The sequence below is a fragment of the Callorhinus ursinus genome, unplaced genomic scaffold, assembly GCF_003265705.2.
Source record: "Callorhinus ursinus isolate GAN/ISIS: 27379988/994484 unplaced genomic scaffold, GSC_fseal_2.0 scaffold48, whole genome shotgun sequence".
Classification (NCBI taxonomy): Eukaryota; Metazoa; Chordata; class Mammalia; order Carnivora; family Otariidae; genus Callorhinus; species Callorhinus ursinus.
Genome location: NW_027397110.1, coordinates 6,675,300 through 6,686,047, shown reverse-complemented (window position 1 = coordinate 6,686,047; position 10,748 = coordinate 6,675,300). Strand labels below are relative to the sequence as shown.

Below are 10,748 nucleotides of genomic sequence, written 5' to 3'. Positions count from 1 at the left end.
TCAATTCATAAACAGTGTAATTCCTGGGTTTGCACCAGCTTTTGAACCTAGCTCCGTGGGATTTCACACAACAGTTACCGTTCACTGAGCGCTTAGCTGGTACGGGGCAAGGCCTTACTGCAAGGGATCATGGGACACACGGAATACAAGTGGAGGGAGAAATACAGCTGCAGGCTTGTCATTTCATTCAGTCCTCGCAATGCAGCAAGGACACTAGAACGATCTCCATTGCACACCTGGGGAACTGAGGCTCTAGGAGGCCACGGCAGGCTCTGTAAGGCTGGCAAGGCTAGGATGTGGGGTCAGATTGGGTCGCAGAGTCCAAGCTCCCCTGCCCGACCCTAACTGTCCGGAGTCAGTGTCCTCATCTGCACAGTCAAGGTGGTGGAGGAGACCAGGGGTTTTCAAACTTATTTTTGAGCCATGGACGCTTTGTTCAAGCGAAGCCTGAGGTGGAGAGGGAGCCCGGCCGGTGGATGAAGAGCATGGCGGGGAGGGGGCTGCATTCCCACCAGCGGGGCTCCGAGGCTGGGCCGTGCGGGGAACCGACCGCTGACCCAGAGCCCGGCAGGCAACAGCGGAAGTCTCCCGCGCCAGGCACCGGGCCGTGGGGAGGGCCAGCTCGGGGGGCCGGCGGCTCTCACACGTCCTCCAGGGCGGGGTTCTCAGAGCTCCTCAGCAGGGACAGCAGGTTCAGGGCCGAGACACCGGGCACGTGGCCCGCGCAGATCTGCAGCATGCGTACCAGGCGCTGGGCCACCGCGGCTCGAAAGCCTTCCACCTGCAGAGGGAGAGCGGAGCACAGGGGTGAGGCAGATCCAGGCCAGAGCAGCTGCACAGGCTGCCAGAGGGGGGCTGGATTCGGGCACCACTGCCCGTCACGGCCAGGCCCCTGTCCGCAGCACTCCTCACCCAGCAGCTTCCAACTGCTCCGGCTCACAGAGCCTTCAGATGCCCTCCAGGGACGCCACAGGCGACGGCCCCTCCTCCAGGGGAAACAAAGCTTAGCAAGCCGGGCTGGCGAAGTAGGCAAAGTGTCTAGTGGCCGCCCGAGCTGGGATCTGAACCAGAGCGAGTTCCAACCGACGCCCAGGAGGCAGAAGCTCCAAAGGCTCCTTACCTGGGAGCGAGGAAGATACTCCCAGGCGTGGAAAAGAGGAGTGGACACAGAGTGGCCCTCATGGGGACAGGGAGGTGCCATCAACAGAGTTCCTTTACCAGGGCTTTTGAAGGCAGGGGCCCAGAGGTGCTGTGGGGTGGGGTCAGGTAGGGCGGGCAACACTGACCCCGGGGCCTGGCGCCAGGTCGGTGCCTGGTGAAGGACAAACGATACTCGGTTGCCCTACCCTGCCAACGGCCGCCTTAGGAGCATCTTGTGCTCCCCCTCTAACTGAGGAAGGGGGCCTTGCCGTCTGACCAGTCACCATAAATATTCCAAATCCAGAGGTGGCTGTCATTCTCACCGACTCTCCTCTCAGCAGACCCTGGTCTGCCACAGCGCTCCCCCTCTCCAGAATGCTTCCCACCTGCCCCCGGGAGGCCACACTCCCCCCCTCACCTCCTCCCACCTCCCAGGCTGCTCCCTCCTGTCGCATATCTAAGTGCTGCCCCTGCCCACGGCCTTGGCCTTTGCAGGGCTTCCCCCCACACACTCCGTGGAGACCTCATCCAGTTCTGTGATCTAAAACCATCTCACTGCCCACGATGCCCAAATTACATCTCCAGACCCTTCCTCCGAACATCAGATGCACATATGTGGCTCCCTACCCGAGACAGCCTGATCTTATTAGCATGTCCCCAGTGGAGTCCCTGAGGGTCCTCCCAACCTGTCCCCCCTGCAGTCACCCCATCTCAGCCAAAAGCAGCTCCATCCTAACAGCAGCTCAGCTGAAAACTCCAGGGCCATCCTGAGTCTCCCTTCTCCCATGTCTCATACCCAGGCCACCCGCACAGTCGGTGGGCTCCACCCTGGAAAAGCCCCAGTATTGCAGACGGTCCTGCCTCCCTCTTCTCTGAACACCACGGAGCCCAGGCCACTTCTAACTTTCAGAAACAGCCCCCCGGCCATTTCCTCATTTCTGCCCCTGCTTCCCTTCTACATACTCTCCTACCAACACCCGCCTCACATAAATAGAAAAGAAAAGAAAAGAAAAGTAAAGTAAATAAAGCCAGGTCAGGCCGCATCCCTCCCTGCCCCCACACCCTCCCTGTGGCTCCCGGTTTACCCAGGGCGAAAGCCACAGCCCTCACTGAGGCCCACAAGGCCCCCCTCCTCTGGCGACGCGGTGACTCTGGCGCCTCCACCACTACTCTGCCCTGTGTTTGCTGCGCTCTGGCCCTCGGCCTCCCCGGGGGGAGCCTGGACACACCAGGCAGGCCCCACACGCCAAGCCTTGGCACTTGCTGTTCCTCCGGCCTCTTGTGCTCCTTCCAGGGCCTGCCCTCCTCCCGTCTTCAGCTCTTCCAAGGTCTCATTAATGGTCACTCCTGTCAAGGCTGCTAAACCATAACCGCTTTACCACCTGACGTGCCACATCCTCACTTTCTAACACGTCACACCCTTGACTTCTTTACTTTGTTCCCTCCACGACAACAGAGCAGGGATATTTTTCTTCTTCTTTCACTCTTTTGTTCTATGCTGCGTCCCCAGTGCTTGGCACACTGGACCTAAGAAGTCTTTGTTGCCGAAATCCTCGCCCTCTGAGTTCTGTGGCTTTGCCCCCCGAAATATACCTCCGAGCCGCTGTTGCTGCTCGCACCCAGGCTCCCCGGCTGGCCTCCTGCAGCATCCTCGACCCCCAAGCCTCGTCCCTGGCCAGGCCTCCTCCAATCCAGAAATGTGGCCCCAAACCCAAGTCTGAGCACATCAGGCTGCTCCCGTCACCTGCAGGAACGACTTCATCCCACCACCAGGCTGCCAGGTCTCTGCAAGTCCTTCTGCTGTGGCACACTGCACCTGCTGGTCTAGCTCACCCGATTCCGAGGGGGCGGGCGCAATGCCTGGCTCATGTGTGCGCCCAGGGAACGGCACAGGGCCCTATCAGCGACGCTTGGAAATAGTCACTGCGACAATCCCTCAGCTTCTTGAATGTGTTTCTTCATGTGTAAAAGGGGGCTCAAAATTCCTGCCCCGCAAGGCTTTAAAATACAGCGAGGCTCAAACTCAGGTATGTGGAGTGTGCCCTGCAAAGGACAGCACAGGGACGAGGAGTGATGACTGTCCAAATGCCAGGTGCTTCGTCTCAGGGAAGGCCAGCTGCTGCCAGCAAACAGACAGGGGGCCACAGGCCTTTTCCTGGGCGCTCAAGCTCCCGAGACCCCAGGACCTGGTGTGGCCTGCCACCTACTGGCTACAAGGAGGACTGCACCACACAGCACCAGGTTCAGGGACACTACAGCCGGAACCAACCAAGGTTTGAGGTACCTGAGCTGTGGAGCAAAGATTAGGATTCCCCTTTGGAGATAAGGAGATGAAGGCTGCAGGTAGGAGAAGTGACTTGTTCAAAGCTACAGTCAGCAGACTAGGAAGGGCAGGAGACAGCCGTTTGCAAACCCGCGGGCTCTGCCGCTAACTTACTAGCTGCATGGCTGAGCAAGCAGGTCTTGGGTTTCTGGGGTATGTGGTGAGAAAAGCCCGGACGGGCAGGCCCTTGGGGCGTGCCCCAGGCCTCAGTGTCCTATCTGACACCAGAGTCCTGACTAAAATGGTCATCAAATACGAAAAACGAGTTGATGACAGAGTAGGGTGTGCATCTTTATTGACGCACTGAGTAAGGAGAGCTGCCCATCTCCTTCCGAGATGGAAACATCCGCCATTTCTCCTGGTAAAACAGCCCTAGCCCCTGCTAGTACTACTGACATCTCTTGCCTTTATTCATAATGCTAAATTCCACATAGAGTTTAGTGGGAAAGAAAGAAGTATTTTCTTCTTGTACAAGTTCACAGATCCCCCGAATTCTACCCTCAGTCCAGGGGGGTCCACAGACCCATGACTAAGAACCCCAGGTCTGGGTGGTGATAACGGACAGGGTGCTGACTCATCTCTCTCTGCATGACATCACTTGGCCTTTGGGAATAGATGCAAGACCCAGAACAGAGTAGAAATGAACCTCAAACCCAATAAACAGACCCCAAAACTAACTGAGCAGGTCTGGTACGTGGGTGGGGCGGCCCAGGCCCTGGGAGCCCTCCGAAGACCACCCAGAGGAAGCAGCTGCTGAGCACTTTTAGCAAAAAGTCAGGATTCATACTGCAGAAAGAGAAGCTGAAAAGCAAAATGTATCAGCAAAATGGAAATCTGCTCTGCTGTGCTCATAATTGGGATCACCTCTGAGAAACACCAACAAAAGTGAGTTGGGGCAGAACCGACACCATACACATCCCCCCAACCCTCTACCCACCCACTCCCCCACCATCCCTGCTGCCTGCCGGATGCCGTGCCCTAGGCTGGGACTGGACCAGGCCTGTAGTCCAGAGGCATAAGGGGGACAGTGGGCATTCTGACTGTGGGGGGACATGAGCGGCCCCGGTTAATGAAACAGACAAGATGCCTGGCGGCATAGCACTTCCAGCCCAGCAGGAGAGTGCGATTATTAACGAGGACCCACACATACACACACAAGACTTAGTTATGAGAGAAAACAAAGCAAAAGAAAAAAAGCAAGGCACAAGCCCTAGCACCTGGCATCTAAGAGGTGCTCGGGCTGAATGCATATCATCGCCCTGCTTTACATCTGTGCACCCCGACGCTTAGGGTGACCGCTGCACCCAAGGTACAGCCAGTGAGCAGACAAGCCAGGGTTCAAATCAGGATCTTGTGTCTTCACATCAGGACCCCCTTGCTCGGGCACGCGATGACCCTCCGAGAAGCGCTCTCGACACACCCACGGTGTGCTGACGGCCCTTTCCCTGTGCCCACGCGATCCGTGTCCTCACCTCCAGGTCGCAGAAGAGCAGAGGGCTCCGGTAGGTGCGGGCCAGCCTCACGACGGTGTTCCGGTGAATGCTGCAGTGGCCCTCCCGCCCAGCTGCGGAGAAACCGTGGGGGCCGCGGGCTGGAATGTCTGCCTTGGCAGCTGTGAGCCAGGAAACACTGGGAAAACTCATTCACTACCCCTCTGAGGGCCTCAGCTGCTTACTGGCCAGTGGGGTGACCAGCCTGTTCAACCTGCTTTTCATCAAATTAGAACATAAAGCTGGAAGGCCCTGGAGAGAGTGCTCTATAAAAACACGAGTTTCCTCATCTCGTGTTGAGGATGGGATGAAGATGGGAACAGCCCCCAGTACTACAGAGATTCAGTGAATTAATCTATAGGAATGACCTGGCATTCCTTATTCATCAATACTTATTGAGAATAATCTGTGCCAGGCCCTTCCCCCTTCAGGAGTTCACGGTTCAGCTGGGTGGCGGCAGAGAGCTCAGACATACCACCCGTGTAGGAGGAAGGGTGGGGAGGAGTCTATGGGATGGACTCCTCGGGCCCGGACTGCAGGGCTGGTCAGGGAGGTGTCCCCCACGAGACGGGAAATAGGGGTTAGCTCGGCAAAGAGAAGAGCATTCAAGAGAAGCTGTAGGATATAATCGTTAAGGGCCTGGACTCCAGAGTATGAATACTGGCTCTACCACTTTTTAGCGGTGGGCCTCGGGCAGGTTCCTTAACCACACGGACAGTTTCCTCAGCTATACAGCCTAACAGTATGTGGCTCAAAGGGTTGTGTGTAGTGAAGATGAAGTGATACAGAAACGAAGCACTTCTGGAACAATGTTTGGTATACAGTGAGTGCTCAGGAAAGGCGAGCTACTGTTAATTCTGCTGCTAAATATGACAAAGTCTCCGGAACGGCAGGACTTGTTCAGAGAACTATAAGCCGAACCAAAGAATGGGAGAGTGACAGGAGACAAGCCCAGACAGGAAGGTGGAAGGCCAAACTTGTGTTTTCATAGGAGTTGGGATTTTACTCTGAAAGCCACAGGGAGTCACCGGGTAACTCTCCACAATTATCTCAGCAGAATGATCTGCTCAGAACTGCTTTTGGAGAGACGGCCAACAGGTCAGAGCCTGAAGCTCACGTTCTTTCCGTCCCCCCGGGGCGGCCTCAGTGAGGAGTCTACACAGTGCCAGGCACACAGCACCCGCGGCGGGGGCAGAGGGGGGATGCACTTACCGCCTGTGATGAGGAAGCCCACCTTCCCGAGGAAGAAGGTGGTGTCCACATGGTGCAGGGACTCCTCCACGTTCCGGAGGCTGGTGCGAGAAGACAAACCAGAGGACAGACCTTACCAACGAGAAGGCAGAAGGCCTTCCTCATCCCAGAGAGGCCGGGGAAGGAGACGTAAAAGGAAACACCACTAGGGGAGTATTTTGTCTTTCCTTCTGTTTAAGGACTTTTAATTACAGAGTGACTCAAGCCAGTAGAATAATCCAACAGTAAATATGGATGCATTCAGTAAAAAGTAAGTCTCCCTCTCCAGCATCAACCTTCCGTCTCAATATCCTGGAGGTTACTGCTGCCCACAGTTTGAGGTATAATGCCATTTGCATATGAATTTCTCATATGCAAATACAGGCAGTGATATGTATAAGCATGTAGTTGGGTTTGGGTGGGTTCGACCTGTTACATTCTTTGGAATGATCATCTGGTATCACAATCTATTTTCTAGGTGATGGACACTTACATGGGCTCCAATTTTTCACCATTACAAAGAATGTCACATGAACATTCTTTTACTTGTATTCTCAAACATGTGGGCAAATGCTTCTGTAGGAAAGATGCTAGATAGAGAATGGCTGGGTCACAATATGTGTCTTTCTAAAATGTACCTCGGTAGGGGCACCTGGGTGGCTCAGTCAGTTGAGCGTCTGACTCTTGACTCTTGGTTTCAGCTCAGGTCATGATCTCAGGGTCCTGAGATAGAGCCCAGTATTGGGGCTTGAGATTCTCCCTCTCCTTCTCCCTCTGCCCACCCCCACTTGTGCATGTGCATGCACACTCTCTCTCAAAAAAAAAAAAAGTACCTAGATATCACAAAATTGCTTTCCAATAAGGTGACGGTATTTACAGTCATATCAAGTATATGAAAACAGTCTTTTCCTCTAGGAAAAGGGCACTTTGACCTTCTGGGTCAAGGGTTTCATTCACTGGTGTCCAAGGAGTGATGAAATCTGTTGTTTCCTGGCCAAAAAGCCAACTTGGTCAGGTGAACCAAGCCAAGGTTTCAGCCTGAACGAGCAAGGCCTGAGGCAAACAGTAAGGATGGCTCTCTGTCCCTAAGTGTGACTGCAGAGCAGAATCTCCCCAGAGACCAGTCAGCGTCCCTTTTGAACAGAGAGGTCTCACCCAAAGAGCAACAGATCTGCTGAGTTAGGACCTCTGGCAATCATGGCAGATCTCAGGCCTTTCCGTGCCCCACCATGGGCTCCAGTCACTGCCCACCTGTTCCAGCTGGCTGGGCAGCAGGTTTGGATTTGATCCTGCTGCGGGGTGTGTCTGGTAGCTCTATGTCCCTGGTGCTAGGTGTTTCCACCACAGCCTTCCCTTAACCCCCACATGACTGGGTGTGTGCCTTGGTTTCCGTGCTGGACGCTGTACCCTGCCTAACCTCAGTCAGCCATCCCCCAAGAGGGAGGGAGCAGACCTTCCTCCGTACTCCCCAGGTTGGCTGCAGTCCTGTCCCCCAGGGCAGTCAGCACCACAGGGAGGCCAGGCCGGGCCCCCAACATCACCACCACTCATTCTCCCCTGGCTAAAGCCCCACACTGCACTGGGCTCCTGAGCCTGGACTGGCCTTCGCAGTCCTGCACACATTACGCTCCTCCTGCCTGTTATATTAACCTTCTTCATCTGGAAGCTTCTACTGACTCCCATTTTTACCAGGCTAGCTCGACCTGGTCACTTCCAGCAGAAAGTCTACCCTGCCCCAAGTCCTGAGAGTCAGAGGTCTTGTTGGGGCTCTCATAGCCCAACGTGTTCTTCTTTTATGGTACCTATGTCAGATACTGTACTCATCCGTTCAGGAGTCTAGCTTCCTCTCCCAGTGGGCGGGGAACACCGTGGGGACAGGGGTCTGCTTCATTCATGTCTGGGCCTGCCATCAGGGATACAGAGAAGGCTGCAGAAAGCTTTAGAGAAATGACTGATGCCACTGCTGGAGTTTATCAGTGTCTTTATTTTTTATTTTTTAAAATTTATTTATTTGAGAGAGAGACAGCAAGCACATAGTGGGGAGGAACAGAGGGAGAAGGGGTGAGAATCTCAAGCAGACCCCGTGCTGAGTGTGGAGCTTGACGTGGAGCTCAATCCCAGGACCCTGAGATCATGACCTGAGCCGAAATCAAGTCTGACGCTTTAACCGACTGAGCCATCCAGGCGCCCCTCTATCAGTGTCTTTAAAATATCATGCACTTGTGGGGTGCCTGGGTGGCTCAGGTGTTGAGCGTCTGCCTTCGGCTCTGGTCATGGTCCCAGGGTCCTGGGATCGAGCCTCGCGTCAGGCTCCCTGCTCAGCTGGAAGCCTGCTTCTCCCTCTCCCACTCCCCCTGCTTGTGCTCCTTCTCTCACTTTGTCCCTCTCTGTCAAATAAATAAATAAAATCTTAAAAAAAAAAAATATCATGCACTTGCCCCATCCTCACCCTCTGGGCTAACCCCAGGCAGCCTCTCCCTGTGTCCTCTCCTTCCCATCACAAGTGAGGTCACCATCCCCGTGCACCCCTGAGCCAGGTCTAGCTGAGACCTGACAGCCCCTAATCTCTGGCTCTCACCTGTATTTGCTGTGAAGGTTGACCACGAATACGATCAGGTCAATTCGGGGCCGATTCACATTGGAGGGCAGAGGGAGGGACCTTGCCAGGTGGCTGAAAAGTGAGAAATTGCAGGATAAAGATACACATACCCACATCACAGTGAACTTTCACATGCTGCCCTCCACGGGGTAAGAGGCTGTCAAAGGCTCCTCACCTATTCCCCGGAGGCTCTTGTGGGCTAGACTCCTCAGGTGAGCATAGGGACAGGGCAGAGCTGGTCCTATCTAGACTGACTCCTTCTGCCACAAGGGAGCTCCGCTTGGGAACCACCTTGGCAAGAGGGAGTTCGTGATATAAGATGGCACGGGGCTAGCCAGCTACACTGTATGCTGGGAGGGAGATCAGGCTCAGAAGAGGGGTGTTGGACTGTGAAGAGCAGGGGTTAAGGCTGACCCCCTTTGGAGGGTGATGGAAGTGGGCTCAGATCTCAGGCCTGCCAATTATCAGCTATGTGACCTTGTAAGTCACCCTCATCACTCCCGTCTGAACTTGTTCCCTCATCAGATTCTTTCAAATGCTGTAACGGGTTTATTCTCCTAGTGAGGGGTGTTTCTGATTCCCATGGAGGAACACCCTGTAGACGGGGATCCTTCTCCTTCAACATGAGCCGCTGGAGCTTATCTACCAGGGAGAAGGACACCCACATATATCCAGTCACCTGATTCCCACCAGCAGCCGTTTCTACTCTCCATCAGTAGTGAAAAAAGTCAAAGTCCCTGACCTCAAGGGGCTGACCTGAGGGTCCATGGGGGTGGCAGACCGGAAACAAGTAAACAAACAGGTGAACAAGGACATTTCCTGTGGTAACAAGTGCTGCAGGAAACAGAGGTGTGTGACAGACAGTGACGGAGCATCCCTTAGCTGGGGACAGATCACGCCTCGCGGGCCTGGCCCCACCTGCGCCCGCCTCTCTGGCAGCTCCTCCGCTCGCCCTCCTGGGCAGCCCACAGTTCAGGCCACCGCAGAGCGATCGGACACTCCCAGCCTCGGCTACTTACACCTTCAGCTCCGAGGCGCAGTCCTCCTTGAGCATCGAGTCGGCCAGCTGCTGCAGAAGAGCATCTTCCGTGCCCACCAGCTGCCCAGGGAGAGAGGGCGGCCTACTGATGTCTGGGCGCAGCAGTCCCGCCGGAGGGCCTGGGGACCAGGCCACAGACAGAACGGCGCGCGACTCCCAGGATTCCCGCTCGCGCGCGCAGAGCGCCCTTTACCGAGAGAGGGCTCCGCCAGGCACGGGGTGAGGGCCCAGGCTGCAGCCGCTCCGGTCCAGTCCGCACAGCACTTCTTACCTCCCGGGACCTTCCCTCGGGCGGCCGGACCAGCGACCCCGGGAAGCACATTACCCGGCCCGCGCGGAACTCAGCCTCCCGGGACCCTGCCCAGTCTCCCCGCCCAGCAGCCCCACCAATCAGAAGCGGGGAAAGAGCCCGCCGCGCACCTATTGGTGGGGGCGTCCTTCAGCCTCAGAGGGCGGCTACTCCAATTGGTTCAGAGTGTGCCTCTCCCGCCCACCACACCCCGGCCTGAAAAACGCGCTCCAGAACCTGAGAGAGCGCAGAGGAGCGGGCAGCGGAGGCGCAGCCAAGGAGGGAATGCGGGCGGAGGAAGCGGAGCAGCTGACGCCTACCAAGATGGTGGCCGTGTTCAGGCCAGGCTGCTTGTCCAGCGGCCGCAACACCGACATCCTAGCCGCGGGCAGAACCGCCGCTCCCGCAGCGCGCGCGGATCTTTCAAACCGCGCAGAGGCCCGCCCTTAAGTGAGCGACGAGGGGCACGTGACCCTAATCTGGGCGGGGCTTCGCGGGACGGGGCGGAGCCCTCTTAAAGGACCCTACCTCCTTTTTTGAGAGGGGAGTTCCAGCTCCGGCCGCAGGCTCTTTTTATTTATTTATTTTTTTATTTTTATTTTTTTTAAAGATTTATTTATTTATTTGAGAGAGAGAGA

General features: G+C 55.8%; 1 protein-coding gene across 6 annotated transcripts; it reads right to left on the bottom strand.

Annotated features, from left to right (window-relative positions):
- On the bottom strand, nt 1-10,538 carry CENPM (centromere protein M). Of its 6 annotated transcripts, none has more exons than XM_025882205.2 (6): nt 10,431-10,538; nt 9,802-9,881; nt 8,762-8,854; nt 6,166-6,245; nt 4,936-5,075; nt 1-781 (listed from the first exon to the last, which is right to left on the bottom strand). In XM_025882205.2, the coding sequence occupies exons 1-6, from the start codon at nt 10,485-10,487 to the stop codon at nt 641-643; spliced, it is 591 nt and encodes a 196-aa protein (XP_025737990.2). In that variant the 5' UTR covers nt 10,488-10,538; the 3' UTR covers nt 1-640. The 6 variants fall into 6 exon arrangements, with proteins under 6 accessions (XP_025737990.2, XP_025737991.2, XP_025737988.2 ...); XM_025882206.2 differs by having other exon boundaries at nt 4,936-5,027; XM_025882203.2 differs by lacking the exon at nt 10,431-10,538 and adding an exon at nt 10,015-10,367.
- Between the last annotated feature and the right edge of the window lie 210 nt (nt 10,539-10,748).

Bases quoted from the DNA above. Each gene is read 5' to 3' on its own strand.
- CENPM (XM_025882203.2), bottom strand. From the start codon at position 10,143: ATGTGCTTCCCGGGGTCGCTGGTCCGGCCGCCCGAGGGAAGGTCCCGG. The intron at 8,855-9,801 runs GTAAGTAGCCGA...CTCACTTTTCAG, and splicing joins TGCGCCTCGGAGCTGAAGGT to CCACCTGGCAAGGTCCCTCC. The intron at 6,246-8,761 runs GTGAGAGCCAGA...TTCTCGCACCAG, and splicing joins AACCTTCACAGCAAATACAG to CCTCCGGAACGTGGAGGAGT.